Below are 20,706 nucleotides of genomic sequence, written 5' to 3'. Positions count from 1 at the left end.
AGCTGAGGATGAGGAGATACACCAGAGCCTGGTGCGGGATTATGCAATACTCTTTTCCCGCACCAGCCAGAATCAGCAGGAGAGGGCTGCACTGTGGCAAGACCTGGTCCGTCGGGTAAATGACATAGGCACGCATAATAGGACATATGAGCAGGTACGACATCACTGCAGTGATTTAATCAGAAATGTCCGTCAGCATGCGTCGGATATCCACAGGCAACAGGTCACCACAGGTGGTGGGGTGGCTACACATCCCCCACTCACCAGACTGGAGGGACTACTCATGAGTGTAGTGGCTCCAGTCCGCCAGCAACAACAACAGCAGCAGACATGCATTATGATGGAGGCTGGAGCCACGCAGCAGCAAGACTATGAGCGTGCAGGTAATATGCCATATGTATAGTTGACTGTTGTGTACACTGGTAGTTAATGCATGTGTGAGGTGTGTCCTTGGTTTGTAGCTGTCATCATAGTATTTAATGTGCAAGTGTGATATCCTCAATATTAGCAGCTGACCTGTGAAAGGCGACTGTTGTACTACTGACCTGTATCATACTCAGTAACAATGGCACAGTTGTGCCCACTGACATTAGTTTCTTCACGTCTGCAGGTCCCTCCGGTGTAACAGCAATGCAGCCTATCCATGCTGGTGAGTGTGTATTAACAATTCCTGTAATAGTCTTGATAGTAATAGTAATATTAGGTTCACTTAGTAGTGCTCTTTGTATGCATGCAGGTGTGTCTGTGTCTGTGTGTTGATATCACGCATACTGAGTAGTGTACAATTGTGTGCAAGTGTGTGCATATGTGCATGTGTGCACCTGTGCATGTGTGCATGTCTGGGCCTGTGCATGTGTGGATGTGTGCATCACTGGTAATATTGTGTAGACATTGTAAACTGTTTCCTGTTTCCCTCCCACAGGTTCTGGTGCTGCTCTGGTGTCATGCAGCAGGGAACCTGAATCAGGTGCCATGGATACTGATAATGATGACATCTGTGTAATGGCACAGGAAGGTATGCCAGGGTCCATCATTGGTCAGCCGATTGACAGTACACAGCTGTCAACCCCATCAATGCGCACAGTTATCCTGCCAATACACCCTTTGTCACCAATGTCCCTAGGTGATGGACAGCATACAGAGGGCATTGACCATGGTAAAGTGGTATCTGTGGCACATGCATCCCCACACAGCAGCCATGGGCATGGCCCTGAGATGGTACCACACAGACAGATGTCCAGGGGTTCTCGTGGGAGAATCCGTGGGCATACTGCCCCTGTCAGACGTGCCCACAGAGGTCTTACAACCTCAGCTATGTTTCGGGCTGTCATGCAGGCACAGTCACGTATGGAACGGTACACCAGACAGGGTCTGAAGGAGCTGACAGCATGTCGCACAGCCATGACTGACAGTATGCGTGACATTGCGGCTGCCATCTGTAATTTCACCATTGTCATAGACAGACGTTGTGGGGACATATTAGACCGGTTCCACAACTACATGTCCATGAGCCAGGGCGATGGTGGACGGTTGAGGCGTCGACGTGGGCGTATGCCAACAACAGCAGCAGCTGGCAGTTGTCGCGGACGACAAAAGGGCCGCGGCCACCCCCATAGTGCCAGCAGCAGCCCCAGCAGTGCAGGGTCTGTGCTGTCATCAGACCGCCCCAGGAGACCACGTGCACGTGGCTCTGGCCAGGCCCGACAGGGATCTGTGTCCAGTCAACGAACACCTGCTTCTGATGACAGTACCCAGTCTGGGTTGGTACTGGATACGGTCCGAAGCACCCCTGCAAGGCACAGGTACCGTGTCCGTGGCCAGAGACACTGATCTGTAGGACCCGGCAGGTACAGTCTGTGGCTGTCCACAAACACCAGTATATGGCAGCCATGAGGTGGAACTGTGTGCATCCATACACACATGCGAATTGACAACACCTAGGGCTACCGCATACACGCACACACTGCATCAACATTGCCCCACCTTGTACTGCTGTCCCTCACCAACACACATACACATACATGTCAATCGGTGGTATCGGTGGCTGACTCAGGCATACCAAGTTCACACCCTGTGCATATGATAAGACTGTGCCACCTCCTGCAATCTGTAACATCAGTGCAGGTACAGGTTAACATGTTACTGATGCACAGGGTGACTACATAGACGTGTAGTAATAGTATCATGTTGTTAACAGTACTGTGTGCTGAAATAATTGTGGGTATATCACAGCATGCCTGATGCAGTAAGGGTATGATTGTCATGTACTGTTGTCTACACCCATGGTAAGTACCATAGTGTATCATCTGCACATGTTGGCATATTGGTGGTAAGGATGTCAACAGAAGGCTACATACATAGGTAGCACAGGGGATAAGGTAATGAAAGTATTAATACGCAATGATGGACATGTAAACTGCAAATGGCATGTTGCCCACACTGGACTCTGCAATGCGGATGTTTGAGGATGTTATGTGTGCAGTACTACACGACTGGTACAGGACACACAGGAGCACCCTAGCACTGCAAGCTGACATCTCATACCATGCTAGACAGCCCCAACACACAAAACTAACTGTCACAGGAGGGAGCGTCCCCATACATGTCAGGGATACTGTGGTGGCAGGCCAGGAAGCATACATCCTACTAAGTATGGAACCACTGAGTGAAGGCTCAGTGTCTGTTATTTGACATGTGTATTACTGCAGGTATGAGCACATGGGTTTCCATCCAGTTATTGTACATCCTGACAGTACATGGTCTGTACACTTGTGTGCGCTGAGACTGGACCCTAGCCATCTGACCTGTGTATTTCCATGTACATGTGCATAGTGCCTGCATATTTGCAGTGTTACCTACTGGAAGTGGTACAGCTTGTTTGTTGTACAATGGACTACATGCAGCCCTGCTTACTGTAGCTTTGTTTGAATGCATGTTTGCTTGCAATTACCCTGGAATACTGATCCCACCTGCAATGCATAGTTACAGAGCTTCTGTGGACTCCTAGTGACATCTGCATAGCTTACTATATGTATGTCCATGTCTCACTTGACAGAATGTCACTGTTTGTCCTGTTCACATGTACGTTGCCTGTGACACATTGCATATAACTTACCTGGCATTTGTCCACGTGAGCAGTCATATATGCTACTGCTAACTAATCACAGGCACTACACCCTCACATATTCATCTTCTGTTGAACCACCTGCTTCACTAGGGATGGCTTGCACCTGTCACCCCTGGGCTTTCGGATATTAGCAAAGGCTCTTGCTACCCCCATAGTGCCTTTGTTAGGCAAGGCTCAAATGACAAACCCACCTTCATAGGTATCACAAGGGATTAGAAACTAAGAGTAATGCTACCCAACGCCAGAAGTCTAAACCTCAAGATGCATGCACTCGAAACTCTCCTTAGCATGGAGAACATCGATATCTGTGCAGTAACAGATGCCTGGTTCAGGGCTACTGAGAGCACCCCAGCACTACCAGGTTATACCTCATACCATGCTTTTCAGCCCAAAAACTTGGAACAAACCACAAAAGGAGGGGGGTATTGATATTCATCAAAGATACCCACACCTCCAGGTTGGTGGCAAAGCACCAAGCATCAGAGACTATCCATGTGCAACTAACAATGGGTGAAACTTCCTTCCAGGTTATAGCCTGCTACAGACCACCCTCCCAAACCCAAGAACTGCACTCGGCCTTCCTGAGAACAGTGGAAAATATGAAGGTCTCTCCAAACACCATTATATTGGGCGACGTCAACTACCCAAACATAGACTGGGAGCATGACTCTAGCTCCAACATCCTAGGCCAAAGATTCCTAGAATATATGAGCTCAAATGCTATGGAACAACTTGTTACCACTCCCACAAGAAGGGGAAACATACTGGACCTGATCATCACCAACATGGGGACTCTATGCTCCAGACCAGAAGTGTATCCCTCACTGGTAAGATCAGACCATAAATTAATCTCACTGGATATTCACATCCCGACCCCACCCCCTGCCCAGAACACCACAGTGAACAACTTCTCTAAAGCAAAGTCACACTCCTCAAAACTGAGGTGGAAACCTTCAAAGCTCCCGGGCCTGTGGAAACTACAGACCAGACCGCAGATTCCTCTATAAACGCATTCTATGGACACCTTCAGGAATGCATGGATCATGTGATCCCGAATAAAACCAAGACCCAATCCTCCAAAGGCAGACGTCCTGTCTGGTGGACCCCAGCCATAAACAAACTACACAATAGAAGGAGGAAGCTACTAAATGATACAGCAAAATCCCAAAAAGGGAAGGCATCACTGATCAGTATTAGCAAATAACTACAGGCACTCATAGGATTGTCTAAGGCCAGCTTCGACAGAAATTGCACAGGACACTATGGATAATCACAAGGCTTTCTTTAGTTATGTTAGGAACATGGGTGGTAATTCCCAGATATGCTCAGAGGTAGTCCAAAATGTCAATAGAAACACCAAACCCACAGACATTGCCAACATTCTAGCTGACAGGTTCAGCACAAACTTCTCCCCCCACGCTCCACACAGAAAGGGTAAATATGTGCTGCCCCCCCTGACATCTCAGATGCTCAGGTAAGAGCCGCCCTCTCCAAAGCAATACACACTGCATCAATGGGACCAGACAGTGTCCCGGGCTGTGTCCTACATGAACTCCAAGAAGAGCTACAACCAAACATAAAACTACTGTTCAATCCCAGCCTTACTACAGGATATGTGGCCAAAGAGTGGTGTACAGCAACAGTGGTCCCTCTACAGAAAGGTGGTGCCTCAACGGATCCTGGACACTATCGCCCCATAAGCCACACTAGCTCGGTCTGCAGAGCTATGGAAAGAATCATCATGGACCTCATAAATAAAGATATTGGGGACCTACAGACACTGGATCATACCCAGTTTGGCTTTGTTAAGGGCAGATCCTGCCTCTCAAACCTGGTTGATTTCTTTGAAACAGTCACCAAGGCCATTGACGAGGGAAAGGTGGTCCACACAGCCTACCTGGACCTCGCAAAAGCCTTCGATAAAATACCCCACTCGGGCAGTCTAGAGAAGCTCACCAGCTTAAATATAAGCCCCTATGTCACTAGATGGATTGCACACTGGCTCAAGGACAGAACCCACATGGTTAGAATTGCTGGAGCCATGCCAGACTCCAAACCAGTTACAAGTGGTGTCCCACAAGGCTCAATCCTGGGACCTCTCTTGTTTGGTATATATCTATCGGAGGTACAGGCCAACACGGAAGGACTGTGGCTGACCAAATATGCAGATGACTGCAAACTGGCCGCCATAATCGACTCTCCAGCCGACACAAGCATCCTCCAAAAGGGCCTCATAGAAACAGACAACTTGTGCCAGAGCCATGGCCTCAAGCTGAATGCAAAAAAGTGTATAGTCATCCCCTTTGGCAAAAACAAAGTGCCCATAAAGTACCACATAGGTGGTAATCCATTAAGTACAGAAGAAGTAATTAGGGACCTGGGGACCCAAGTTGATAGCAATCTCTCATTTGACAACCACGTGGCCAAAGTGGTTAGAAAGACATTTTATATAGCCCACCCCATCATGAAGGGATTCACATCTAGATCAGGGAGGACATCGTGCCTCTTTACTCATCCCTCATCAGGCCCATAATTCAGTACAATGCCCCTGTTGGGATGTACCTTACCAGACACCTGCTGCAACTGGAAAGACCCCAAAAGTACATCACCAAGAGGATCAAAGGGCTCAGATGCCATATGCTGACCGGTTAAAGAAACCCCAGCTCTACTCAGTGGCATACCGCCTGTTCAGAGGCGATCTGTGCCTGATGTATAAAGCCATGTCAAACCCGGAATTAATGGGCATGCTGCACCTGAGAATATCCAAATCCCATCGAGCTACACACTTGAGAGACTTGAACCTCAGCACTGAAATAAATAGGACATGCTGGAGGGACAGATTCATAACCCAGAGGCTCACTTCACTCTGGAATAAAATCCCAGTCCAGGTTAGGCAGAGTCCCTCATTGACTCTCTTCAAGAGGAATCTTGATGAGTGGATGGGACATTGTAGGTTTACCCCGGGTATCACTTCTGTGTCACTGTTAGACAGAGGCACAGTATACTAACCTCGAAAAAGGGCATGGCAAGATATACTTACAATGGATGGCGACAGCCAAACACATTCTGGCTAGGATTATAAATGCCCTAAGGCAGATAGCCTAGTATGAACCTATGAACCTATGACCCTATGTACCTTGTTCCCCATTGGCCCTATGTGCTGTTAATCACCATGGCAATCACAATACTATGGTAGCATGTGCAAAGGTCAGTTGTCAGTCACCTCTATGGTACAGTTGTGGAATATGTGGGTCATGTGGCAATGTCACAGCTGCCACATGTACACAGTCAACCCTCTCCCCTACACATGGACGTACAACACATGTATGAGATGGAACCACATAGCCAAACTGGGGACTAAGCACTCTGAATCCAGTACTGGCATAACCTGTCAGGTGGCATGAAATACTATAGTGACTACAATACCAGTCTGATGTAGACCTACACTGACAGCAATACAAGCACGTGAACACACTAGGCCATTCATGGAGCCTAAGAATAGCATCCTGCCTGAGCAGCAGACACCTCTGCAGCTGGCACAAAGGCATACGTTATGCCAGAACACATCACGCATAACACATAGCACACAAATCCTGTGTGCCAAACAGTCACAGCCTGTATGGCTAGACAACACACCTGCCACAGTTGTGTTAGGTACCTTTATTGTCCAGTACAGTGAGGTCACGCTCACCAGGCTGGACAAGGTGAAGGTCACAGAGATATGCCCGTGGGGCACTATGGTCCACCACATAACACAAGCATACAGGTCAGTCAGAGGCATGGACACATATGACTCGGTCATTGTCCATGCCACATATCTTCTCCTGCTGTACTTATAGGGTGCTGACATCATCAGTGTTTAGAAAGGGGAATGTGCATCCTGTAGTGTGTTCTCCTAGTTGCCAAAAGGGGCATTTCTTTCATACAAACTTACACACACTGACCCACTCCACACATACTGAGCATTTGCAGGATTCAAACCCCTACCTAACTATGTTATGACACTCGAGACGGACGCATTAGCAGAGCGCACTATCCGGATTACTGGGCATCTGTTCTGCACCTGCAGTATTTATAGGGTGCTGACATCATTATTTCTACAGAGGTATGTACATCTAGTACTACCCGTCAGGTGGGGGATAGCATATATATGCATTTGCAACCACCTACGTCAGGGTCAGACATGCAAATGGCCCTGGCAGGTTATGTTTTATACCATGCTTCGTGACAACAGGACCTGTAACACAACACAACCAGTCCTGACCACCCCTCCCACATCCAGGACACACACTTTGCTTCCCTGGGCACAGTGCCAAGATATGCAGGTGTTCACATACACCATTCCAGTTGTTAACGTCAGGTACAGGCATATTGTGTGTGGGAACTACTCAGGCCTCTACAACATTACCCTATACCCACTACAATTTGTGAGTCCATGTGCTATGGCAGAACCACTCACCACAGCCACAAGGGGGAATACATATTGCACCTGACCATCTACAACATGGGTACTCACTGTTCCACACCAGAGGTAGACCACCATTGTTGATATCTGACCATACCCACCTTTCCCTGGCCATCCATATCTGGCCATCCATATCCCATCCCCACCCCCAGGCAAGGTTGTCACTGCAAACAAACTGTATTTATCAAAAGCAGACTTTACACTTGTGAAGACTGGGATGGAAGATTTCAAAGGACTCATGCTGGGGGAGTATACAGGCCACTCTGCATAATCCTTAACAATTGCATTCTATGAGCATGTGGAAGGTTTGTATTGATCATGCTATCCCAAATATACCCATGACTGCTCCACAACAGGACACCTGTCAGATGTACACCAGCCATATATGAGCTGTCCAACAGAGTGAGCTAATACATTGCAGAGCAGTAGCCCACAGAGGGAGGACATCTCTGAACAGTACTGGCATGACACTTCAATCCCTCATAATCAGGACACAGTGTTGACAGTGAAATTGTCCAGACAATGCAGATAAGGCTCCCGTCAGTCTGTTATTGACGCCCACTTACTGTTAGAGGTCCTCAGCAACCCTCTTCCAGCACACACCAACAATATGGCTGTGGCTTAGCAAATTCAAACCCTGGGATCTCCACTGTGTCCCTGCTTGACAGAGGCACAGCACACGAGCCTCACACGGTGCCTTATGTGGCCTACTTTACAGTGGCACAGTAGACTACTGTACTGGGGAGGCAGACGCCAAGCACACTCTGGCTAAGCTGTCATTCCCTAGGGCAAACAGCCTAGTGTTGACCTCTACACCCATATGTTTAATTGTCAAATGCACATTATTTGTTGCTGATAGACTATTTGCAGGTCTTTATTGCCATAGCATTCCCGGTTTGTATGAACAAGTTGTGTATCTGTGGAAGATGTTTGCATATGGGAGGGATCCACTATATCACGTATGTCTCTGTAGTCATTTAACTGTGTGCACTGGGCAGATTGCTGTAATGTGGTCGGTTCCTGGAATAACACGTACAAATACCAGATATGTGTGGCCAACTGCTAAACTGAGATTTGGCCTAAGTGTGTGAGCATGCCCATTTCAGCCTTCCCATGGCATGTTGTCTGACATATGTCTCATTTATCAAAGTGTGTGAGCATGCCCAGTGTGAGCTTTCCATATGTTGAACTCTGCAGCCCACCACATTTGTGGATGAATGTGAACTTCAAGAAATATCTCCCGTTTATGGTTGTGTGTTGTGTGTCAAGTTGTGTAGTTACTGTCCGACTGCTTTGTGTGTGAACACAACAGGGATTATACTGTGCCTGCAGGGTTTGCATGGGATACTTTGCATACAGTTGTCAACATCCTTTCATACTGACCTAACACTGTAGTACCGTATAGTGTACTGGTTCAGTACTTTGACTGTGGTGGACAGTATCCTGGGCTTTAGTCCTATCACTGCTTTACATTTCCATAGTGAGCACAACAGCCTGGTTAGGGGCCAGTTGTGCACATCTGATCATGTTGCATTATGTTCAGATATGAACTACTTAAACCAGGCTTGTCCAACATTGGTAGTGTATTCCACAACATAGGTGTACATTTGCAAAAACTAGCGATGTGCCCTAGGCAATTTCTAATGCTAGTTGGAGAGTGTGTTTGTCCTTCGACACACATTGTTAGTGGAGTCTGCCATGACATATGTCATGGTTAGTATACTGTGCCTCTGTCTACCTGTGACATAACAGTGATACCCAGGGTAAACCTACTATCTCCCATCCACTCATCAAGATTCCTCTTGAGGAGAATTGAAGAGTGACTCTATGGATAGCCTGTACTGGCAGTTTACTCATGAGTGGGGGTGGCTTCTGTGTTATGGATCATGCAGTACAGCTTGTCCTATGTATGTCAGTGCTGGGGTTCAGGTCTCTCATGTGCATAGCTCACTGCCATTCAGATTGTACAAGGTGCAGCATGTTTATTGATTCCAGCTTGGACATGGCTTTATACATCAGGCACAGCTTGCCTCTGGGTGGGCAGTATGGCAGTGTGTGTAGCTGCAGTTTGTTTAATCAGGCAAGACATGGCATCTGTGCAAGCTCTTTGATACTCCTGGTGAGGTACTGTTGGGGACTTTACAGTTGATGGAGGTGTCTGCTGAGGTACATCCCACAGGGGCTATTGTAGTCAATTGTAACGCTGATGAAGGATGACTGCAGAGCCACAGTGACCTCCCCTTATCTAGATCTGACAACCTTCATGATTAGTTGGGTATATGGTATGTTTCTGTAAACACTACAGCCACATGTTTGTCCAATGCAAGATATCCATCACCTTGTGTCCCCAGGTCTCTCATTACATGTTAAGTACGTAATGGGTTAACACCTATGTGGTAATTGGTGGGCACTTACTGTATATCCACGGGAGTTGACTATACACTTTTCTGCAATTAGCTTGCTGACATGACTATGGCACCAGTTGTCTGTTTCTATGTGGCCCTTTTGGGGGATACTTGTGTCAGCTGGAGGGTCAGATATGGTGGGCAGTTTGTAGTCCTCTGCAAACATGTTCAGACACAGTCCTTCCATGTTGGCCTGTACCTATGGGACATAGATACCAAACGAGGGAGGTCCCAGGACCAAGCCTTGTGGGATGCCAGTTATATATGGTTTGTAGTCTGACATGGATGCAGCATGTCTGACCATGTCAGTTCTGTCCTTGGTCTGGTTTGCAACCCCTCTACTGACATAGGGGTTTATATTTAAGCTGGTGAGCATATCTATAATGAACATGTAGGGTATTGTATAGAAGCCTTTGCAAGGTCCAGCTACGCTGTGTGGACCACATTGCCCTCATCAATGACCTTAATGACTGTTTCAAATGAGTCAAACATGTTTAGGGGCAGGATCTGCACTTAAGAAAGCCACATTGGGCAGGGTCCGGTGTCAGTAGGTCCCCAATATCTTTATGTCTGCGGTACATGCTGATCCTTTGCATAGCTGTGCAGACCGAGCTTCTCAGGATTCTGGGGTGGTAGTTTTCAGTATCCATTCAGGCAACACCTTTATTGAGAACGACCACTGTTGTTGTACACTGCTCTTTGGGTACATATCCTGTGGTAAGGTTGACATTGAGCAGTAGTGTGATTTGGCATTCCATTCTTCTTGGAGTCCATGTTGGACTCAGCCCAGGACACCATCTCATACCATTGCTGCTGTGTGTTTTTATTTGTAGATGCTGGCTGTTACCTCAGCATCTGCAATGTCAGGGGGCCAGCAGTCTGCTGGGATAGATATTTTGCATTCTGGGGGTTGCACTGCACCTGTCAGGATGTATGTTGGCAATATGTGTGTGTGTTTGGTATGTTGTTTGTAATATTTGTGTGATTCAGAGCATATCTGTGAATTCCCAACACGGTTCCTACCATCAGTTGTGGAAGCCTTGGGATTATCCTTAGTGTCCTGTACAATTTGTATCTTCATAGGTTCATAGGTTCATACTAGGCTATCCACCCTAGGGCATTTGTAAGCCTAGCCAGAGTGTGTGTGACTTTCGCCACCCCTTGCTATGTGAATATTATGGCCATTTATGATTTGCTTTGCTGTGCCTCTGTCTGGACGTGACACAGTGAAGACCCCCAGTGTAAATGTACGATCATCCATCCACTTGGCAAGATTCCTGTTGAAAAGTGTCAGTGAGGGGCTCTGCCTAACATGGAGTGGGATTCTGTTCCAGGGTGTGGGGAGCCTCTGGGTTATGTATCTGTCCCTCCAGCACATCCTATTTCATTATGTGTTGAGGTTGACATCTCTCACTCTCACAGCTCCGATGGCTTTGAGTTTTCTGGGGTGGAGCATGTCCATTACTCCTGTGTTGGACATGGCCTTGTACAACAGACATACAATGCCTCTGTGTAGGCAGTATGTGACTGCATTCTACTGGGGTGTCTACAGCCAGGCAGCATATGACATATATTTGAGACCCTTTATCCTCTTGGTGAGGTACCTTTGAGGTCTTTCTAACTGCTGCAGGTGTCAGGTAAGGTACATCCCAAATGAGGCATTGTACTAGATTATGGGTCTGATAAGAGAACAGTATAGGGGCACAATGACCTCTGTTGACGTAGATGTGAATCCTTTCATGATACGGTGTCCAATATAGACAGTCTTCCTAGCCACATTGGCAATGTGAGTGTCACATAACAGGTTACTGTCCACTTGTGTCCCTAGGTACCCGATTACTCCTTCCATACATAATGGTTTACCACCTATGTGGTAATTTGTGAGTACCTTGTTTGGTATTTGGTGGGACATTCATACTGTCCAGTGCCTTCAGGATGGCTGGGTGGGGTTCCTGTGTGTGAGAGTGTGGTCTGTAGCATGCTACAGACTCTACAGCAGTCTTGCCTACGGTTAGTTGCACATGTGTGGACTCCAATGCCTTGTGCATTGTCAGTTATCTGGACGTATGGGTGTCTGTGCTGAATATGGATACTCACCCTCCTTTTATGTTTTGCGCCAGGTTTCGAGGCCATAACGCATGATATGTGGTATAACCTGGTAGTGCTGGTGTGCTGTCAGGAGGCTTGCAGCAGGTTTCTGTCACTGCACAGACATCCATGTTCTCCATACTGGGGATGGCCTCGGGAGCATGCATATTGAGGTTTACACATCTGGCATTGGTCAGCATTACCCTTATGTTTCTTTCCACTTTTGTTTTGTAGGGTGGTGGGTTAGTCTTTTCAGCCTTGCCTACGAAAGGCTCTATGGAGGTGGCAAAAGCCTTATCCAATATCCAGACGCCCAGGGGTAACAGGTGCAAGCCATCCCTGGAACAGCTGCGTGGCTTGTCAAGCATCACATCCCAAGTAGACAGACATTGGATCCCCTTGGAATGACACCAGTAATTGTGCCACTTGTTATAACTGATCATTCCGTGTTTGTACTGTGGCATCATTCTTGGTGAGGGTAGGATGCTGCAAACGGTCAGTGTCATACCGGCCTGGACTACATCATTAGAGAGCTCATCTATGTCTCTTTTCATGTAGTCCAGGGAGGTACATCTCAGGTCATTCACACCAGCATGGACTATGACTGCATCATATTTCTACTTGCTTTGGGGTGACCTGCATACTTGTGTTATGTGGCGTATTGTAGCAGCCTACAGGCAGCTTACTGTACCCTTTCCCTTGTTCAGTCTGGTGTGCGGGACAGCAGCGTGTCTCACTATGGAGTCAACTATTACAACTGTATCAGGCATGTTGTTTCTCCTTCTGGCCTGTGACTGTTTGGCACACCAGCTTTGTGTACTATGTGTTGCATGTGCTATGTTTGGAGGTTGTTTGATTGGGTGTCTGCTTTGGAGGCCTCTGTTGGTGTGGTGTGTTTGTAATTCGGGCCTCCGGGAATGTTTTTCTGTGTTTATGTCTTTGGTTTGAAGTTGTGATAGGTCTATGTGGGACTGGGTTTGTGGTGTGTGTGGTTACCTTCTCCTCCTGACTAGTTTTGGGAGTACTGAGTTGAGGGAGCTCAGCCTCCAGTTTGGATAGATGGTTGCATCTCTCACATATATTTGTATTTCTTGGGGAGTTAGGGGTTGTCTGTGTACTTGGGGCAGGTGTAACATTGCCTCAAGATTCACAGATTCAACTTGTTGTAGCTGGCCTTAGTGGATTGTATGTGTGGACATATTTTATTGCCATACTACTGATCAGTGATTACTTCTTTTTTTATGTTTGCTCTATCATGTAGTAGCTTCCTCATTCTCTTGCATGGTTTGGTTATGGCTGGTGTCCACCATGCCAGATGCCTGCGTGTATGGCATTGTGTCTTGTTTTAATTTAGGACTGCATAATCCAAGCATTCCTGGCAGTGTTCATGGAATGCCTGTATAACAGGTTCTGAGGTGTAGCCCATATTTTGCACCTGCACAGGACCTTTAATTGATTCCACATCAGTTTGGAGGAGTGCAAATTTTGCTTTACACATGTTTTTCACTGTGGTTTTCTGGCCAGGGACTGTGGTCAGGATGTGTATATCCAGTGTGATTACTCTATGGTCTGGTCTTACCAGTGAGCAATACACTTCTCATCTTGCCATCCAGTACCCATGTCGCTGATTATCACATCCAGTATGCTTACCCCTCTTGTGGGAGTGGTACGTTGTTCCTGGGCATTTTGGTTTATGGATTCTATGAACTTTTGTCCTACAGTGTTGGAGCTAGTATAATGCTCCCAGTCTATGTCTGGGTATTTTCAGTCACCCAATATAATGTGGTTTGGAGGACTTGATATATTCATGTATTCCAACATAGGCCAGGTGCAGTTCCTGGTGTTGGGACGGTAGTCTGTAGCAGGCTATAAACTGGGGGGCAGTTTTAGCCACTGTTACTTGACCATGGCTAGTCCATGCTGCTTCTTGTTGTGGTACCAACATGGGGTGTGGTTATCCTTGACAATTATTGCTAGTCACCCTCCTTTTGTAGCTTGTTCCATGTTTTGAGGCTGTACAGCACAGTATGAGGTGTAACCTGGTAGTGTTAGGGTGCTGCTGTGAGCCTTGACCCAGTTTTCTGTTACAGCACAGATATCAACATTCTCCATACTGGGTGAGTTTAGACTGCATGCATCTTGCTGTTTAGACTTCTGGCATTGGGTAGCATTACATCTAGGTTCTTATCCCTTCTGATACCTATGGAGGTAGGTTTGTGTTTTGAACCTTACCTATTCAGGGCACACTGTGGGTAACAACAGCCTTTGCCAGTATCCATATGGCCTGCACCGATAGGTGCACGCCAGTTCTAGCAGGTGGAGCATCATGTCATGCTCAGCATGTCATCCCAGGCTGGCACACATTGGATCCCCTTTGACTAACTGCAATACTTCAGCCAATTATTGCACTTGATCATCTCATTGTCATATTGTGGCATGATGCTTGGTGAGGGTAGGATGTTAGTCACGGTCCTCAGGTGTGCATATAGTACATGGTGTTACATTACTTAACACATGGCATTCATGCCTCAGGTGGTGCTGCAGGGCTGCCTCTGTCGGATGCACATATTACACTCCCTGTACATGTTTGTGAGCAGGTCATGTCATTGTAGGCATCCCTGTTATTATTTGAGTGAGTCAGAGGGGGTATCATTCCCAGGGTTCCTACTGAGCCAGTGTATGTGCTATGCGTTGCCTCTTTGCCAAGGCCAGGGCATACTGGGCACGCCTCCTTCTGCCTACTGGGGCAGGCTCAGGTTGTTCCTCCTCCGAGTCACGCTCTGCCTGTGATGGCCTTGGCAATGGTGGGGGCTGTTTGGCCCAGCCCTATGCTGGTCCTGCTGCAGCTGTTTTCGCAAGATCATATTATGTAGCATAGCACATACCATGACAATTTGGGTACATGTAGTTGGTGTGTACTGCAAGGCTCCACCAGATGTGTCCAGACACCGGAACCGTGACTTGAGCAGCCCAAACACACGCTCTATTACATTACATGTTTGTGCCTCATTATGGCGTTCCTGTTCAGGTGTGTGTGCGTTTCTGATGGGTGTCATCAGCCACGGCTCCAGTGCATAACCTGCATCCCCCACTAGGTGTCCGTGTGGGATGTCCCCACTGGCAAATATCTGGTACAGCTGCGTCAAATGCCAGATGTGGGAATCATGGTAGCTCCCAGGGCAGCCAGCACACACATTCATTATTATGCCCCGAGCATCACACACGACCTGGCAGTTAGAGGGGAAGCCCTTGCGGTTAATGTAGGCCCTACCCCGCTCACCGGCTGGTGCTTTGATGCGCATGTGCGTGCAGTCTATTGCACCCACTACCTCAGGGTATTCCGCTATTTGCTGGAAGAGACGCATATTGCTGGCCAATACCTCACGGGCATTGGGGAAATATACATGATCACCGACATGTGCTGACATGGCATCCAGGAACTGGTGCAGTACCCTGGAGGCTGATGCCTGTGATATCCCCATCATATCACCAGTTGGTCTCTGGAACGTACCTGTTGCTAGTATTCTTAGGCCAACACATACCTTGGTTTCCACTGGGATGGGTTCCCCTCTGTTGGTTCTGTGTGTGAGGCGTGGCCTGCACAGCTCCACTATTTGCTGCAGGAGCTCTCTGTCCACTCTATAGCTCTACTATCTCCAGCTCATGTAACCCGTGGTAGGTGACCCTGGGCCTGTACACTCTTCTCCGTCTCCTCACTGTGGGTTGTCTGGCACCATCTGCATTGTCACCACCCTCAGCAAGTCGCCTATGTCTCATTATGACAGCTATGGCAGCCCCTAACATTTCTGCTCTGAGTTCAGCTTTTTCAGTTTTCACTTCTAATAGCTTACTCCTGTCTTGCAGTGTCTCTTGAGAGAAACATCTTGCACTGCTGTTTGCAGAGTTTTAAGTGCTTGGCTGAGCTACTATTCTGCCTGTGTAATTGCCTGCTTCTAATTGTTTTCACCTGCTAGCTCCAGCAGTATTCCCTGCTAGCTTCCTACCAATTCTGTTGCTTCCTTTTTCCTTTCTGTTTCCTCAGGGGGGAGCAGCGTGCATACTAGCAGAAACACGCTCACAGTGGCTTACACGTGCGCACAAATGCTTACACGGTTCAGAATCTGCTTATTCGGGTTAAAACGCGCGCACACCCACGCAAACAGTGTTAAACATCTCCCAACACGCTCCCACATGCTCAGTCTGCCTTACACGCACGCACACTGTCTTACTCGCGCTCCATGGCGCGCACACGTGCGCATGCACGCCCAGCAAGAAACTTTGGTGTAGGCAACAGTGTACACCTTCCATTTCTTGACTTTTCCATGCTTATGTTGTGGCACTCCTCTTTCCATGATATGTGTCTGACATCTGTCATGTAACTCTGACCTCCAATGAACTGCATTTCTTTCTGCCATTTCCCCCTGTGGTGTCACCTATCTCCTACTCTATTCCTCCCCCTTATGTATCTCTTACACTACTCAGAATGTGCTCATTTGCTATGTGACAGTGGAATTCAGTATCCTAACACTCATTTGCATCAGATTGCCTACTAATGCTTAGTTACATCTCTTAGACTCAGCTTCCCCCCTTAGCAACCACTAAACGGTGGCCATGTTGTTTTTGGTCTGCTGGTCCCTGCATTGTAAATCCATGTATTGCATAAAACCCACATTTGTGGGTTTATAACCTTCATTTTATGTTTTTATATAGCGCAGCCCGTTTGCGCGGGGCTGCGCTGCGTTTAAACACCTGTGATCGCCGAAAAAAAATTATTTATTTCTCATATTTGCATGGGGGTACCTTGCCAATGGCCACATATTTGGCCATTGGCATGCTGCCTGACACATATGCACCCTTTATTTGGAGCTGACATTGCTCCATTGTGTTTTTTGCAGAAACGTACTCAGTTGTCAACTGAATACATTTCTGCAGCTAAAACGGCTCTTACACGGGCTGCTTTGGACTTCCTGGATCGCTAATCAACCTCATTTGCATGCTATTCGGCTGCAAGTGAGGTGATTAGCTTATCCACACCCACTCCGTGTAAGAGACGTTTTAGCTGGTCTCTTACACGGACTTTTGGCTGTTCCTGGATCGTGAAGGCTGCATGGAGTCTTACACTACTCTTAGACTCCGTGCAAGCCTTCATGAATCCTGCCCGTAGTTTAACAGGACTATACAACCTTTTCAATAGCCCTACTTAAAAAGAAACAGAAATGCTACACATGGAGTGGAAACTGGTCTAATACATCAATCTACACAGACTGAAGTTATCATTTCACCCTTCAATAAAAATGGAAATACCACTTTACTTGGGAAAAAAATATGAAAAATAGTTGGTTCAGCACATCAAAGTTAGGCCACTGGGTTGAAAATGGGTCTAAAGAGCAACCGACATGTGCATCCTTTCAGTAAGAAAACAAAACAAGAGTTTTTCGTAAGCTTGTAAATGCCATCCACACTAACACTGACAGAGAGAGAGAATGAGATGGGTTCTCCAGCAGTTTAGGTTTAAAAAAAAAAAAAATTCAAGCAGGCAGTTCAATTTTTTTGAAGGAAAATGCTCTAGGGGGCACGCCTCTCGATCTCTTAGAGCAAGAAATCGGAAGAAAAACCAACATAAATATTGCTCTTATATACTTAGAATTTGCATTAACATTTTTTTAAATGAAGAATGACATCAGAAACTAATTATTTATCGACTTCAGTCCTCAGTGATTTACCATTAAACCACACATTTCAATGAGGAACAAACCAAAAATAGGAGTCAAAAATCTGGACAGTTGAGACATATGTATGGGGGACAGGCAGGATGTATTGCATAGCCTACTGACCAGGCGGAACATCTGAGAGAAAGAGTTGAACTCTGCACTTTGAGATAGCTAACATAATCAGTTCTAGGACTTGCGCAGAAAACAGTAAAGCTACTTGAGTTAGAAGTGGATTCAAGACAATAACCAGTACAGAAATGCATTTCTGAAGACAGTCATCATAGTCTTCTTCTTTCGGCTGTTCCCGTTAGGGGTCGCCACAGCAGATCACCTGTTTCCATTCCTTCCTGTCCTCTGCATCTTGCTCTGTCACACCAACCCACCTGCATGTCCTCTCTCACCACATCCATAAACCTTATCTTAGGCCTTCCTCTTTTCCTGTTACCTGGTAGCTTCATCCTTAGCATCTTTTTCCCAATATACTCAGCATCCCTCCTCAGCACATGTCCAAACCAACGTAATCGTGTCTCTCTGGCTTTGTCTCCAAACATTCTAACCTGGGCTGACCCTCTAATATACTTATTCCTAATCCTGCCCACCCTCGTCACACCCATTGCAAATCTTAACCTCTTTAATTCTGCCACATCCAGCTCAAACTCCTGCCTTTTTGTCAGTGTCACTGTCTCCAACCCATATACCATAGCTGGTCTCACTACCCTCTTGTAGACCTTCCCTTTCACTCTTACAGGTACTAGTCTGTCACAAATCACTCCATCCTGCCTATACTCTCTTCTTTACCTCTCTTCCACACTCACCGTTACTCTGAACTATTGACCTCAAGTATTTAAACTCATCCACCTTCGCCACCTCTACTCCTTGCATCCTCACCATTCCTCTATCCTCCCTCTCATTCACACACATATATTCTGTCTATGACAACAGTATAGTTCTAAAAACACACTGCCATTTTGTACTCATACATACCTCTCAACCTGTTAAGGCAAGAATTTTGGACAAAGCCTTATCTAATGGGGGGCGGGCTCAAAAACAGGGAAAGGTTTTTAAATTGTTCTTATAAACTTAGGGAGTTGCTAAAATAACAGGATCTGTGTTACCATGCATTTTCTTCAAACTCAAGTGTGTATCATTATTTAGTGACTTCAGTCTTCAGTGATTTGCTAGAAAACCACAAACTTTTTGTGGAACAGGCCAAAACTATGCGGCAAAAATGTGGACAGTGCGAAATGTATATCTATATATTGTTCTACAAATACTTTTCTGCCTTTCATTTTGACGGTTTACACAGCAGCAGAGTCGGGGGGGGCTATAGCAGACACATTGCTATTTCGTGTAGTATTAAATAAGAATACTTCACCGGGTTTAAGTCACATACTTTGCGTACTGTAACTAAAGGTCTATACAACCAGAAAAAATATCTGTTCCTCTCCAATTATAAATGCGGGGATCATTAACATCCATGTGTTTTATCAGATTATGCAAACACAGCCTGAGATAACATTTCAGTCCGTCCAAGGACAACCCCATTATTCTGTACTGCAAAGCAAATGCCAAAATAATGACAGAACTTTGTACTGCTTTACACTCGTTGGCGACATGCCCAGTATCAATAGAAAATAATTCACCACCATTACTGCATTATTCTACATAGTAGTAGAATCTTAAAAAGTTAATCATACGTCCTCAATGGCCAATAAATATTACTGTTCCTCAATAAAAGAGCTAAAAGGCTAAACACGGACATCCCATAATGAATCCTGTATGTTTATGTTACTATACTGTTAAAGCTAAAGAAATGTATTACCAAAGATAGGCCGTGCAATGGTCTACTTTAATGATGAAGAGTGTAAATACAACTGCACCTGAAGGTAACACAGGAATCATCCTGCCAAACTAACTCACTCTGCAGCCCACAAGGACCTTGCTCTAATTAAGTGCAACCAAGTTTACCTTGTATCGGAGTCCTCCTCCGGGTACCGATCGACAACATTGATGATATCCAGACAAACAAGTCCAATGCACAGAATTCGTTTTTCTTCCATGCTGGGGAATAAGTAAGCTCCAATACAAAATTCTACTGACCACCACTTACAATCCTTACCCAAGCATGCAGCTTCGTTTCACTTCATTAATGAGATGCACCCTCTAAACCTGCCCATTTGAATGTGACTAGTATACACGCTGTGTATGACGTCACCCCGCATTTATTCCCCTCTTGCTCCGCCCTGCATTACAGGTGCATTTAGTTTTCCCTCTAGTTTATAATATGGCACGTGGTTTATGTTAATATAAGCGTCTGTATGACAACCATATACAAAACCACTGCAAAGGACTGCACTTCCTTTTGACCGTATAGCATTTCATTTTTATTTGTCGTTTGGCAACCGGGGAATTCAGTTTGAGCCAATGGCCAATTTCAAGCTGGAAAAGCACCGTAACAGATTCTAAAACATTTGAGCAGTAGTTAATCGGTAATTGTATATAAGTGGAGGAAAAAAGACCCACAAACACATTAAATATATTATAATGCTTTGGGGAGAAAAGCTCCACAAAACAAACGTCAAACGTATTTATAGCTAAGTAGTTATACATAAAGCTGAGAAAAAAATTCCCTACAATGGATTATAATAGCTTTACAGATAGGGTTGCCACCTTTTTTAAATGTCCAAAGTGAAACATTATTTGTTGTGTCTTTTGACTTTTCCCGGTTAGGGGTCGCCACAGCGGAACTCCGGTCCGCTAATGATTGGCAGAAACATTATTTGTAGAAACGTGAAATTTTGAGGGATAAAACATACCCGTGGTCAGTGCAAAGGACATAACTTCACTTTTTTGCCAAAATAAAAGCTTATTTTTTGTAGCATATGAGTTGTTTATGAGCCTATTTCATAC

The 20,706-nt window shown here is 46.1% G+C and overlaps 1 protein-coding gene across 2 annotated transcripts in view; it reads right to left on the bottom strand.

Moving 5' to 3' along the window:
* KHK (ketohexokinase) overlaps positions 1 to 19,970 on the bottom strand; it is a 678,771-nt gene extending 658,801 nt beyond the window's left edge. For both annotated transcript variants that reach the window (XM_044062352.1, XM_044062353.1), the window contains exon 1: positions 19,765 to 19,970. In XM_044062352.1, coding sequence (XP_043918287.1) covers positions 19,765 to 19,856 — 92 coding nt within the window. In that variant the 5' untranslated portion in view covers positions 19,857 to 19,970. The remainder of the gene's footprint in view (positions 1 to 19,764) is intronic.
* Positions 19,971 to 20,706: the final 736 nt, after the last annotated feature.

Source organism: Protopterus annectens, chromosome 2.part1, assembly GCF_019279795.1.
Source record: "Protopterus annectens isolate FY-2018-M chromosome 2.part1, PAN1.0, whole genome shotgun sequence".
In the NCBI taxonomy this organism is placed as follows: Eukaryota; Metazoa; Chordata; order Ceratodontiformes; family Protopteridae; genus Protopterus; species Protopterus annectens.
This window is presented reverse-complemented; position numbering and strand designations above follow the sequence as displayed.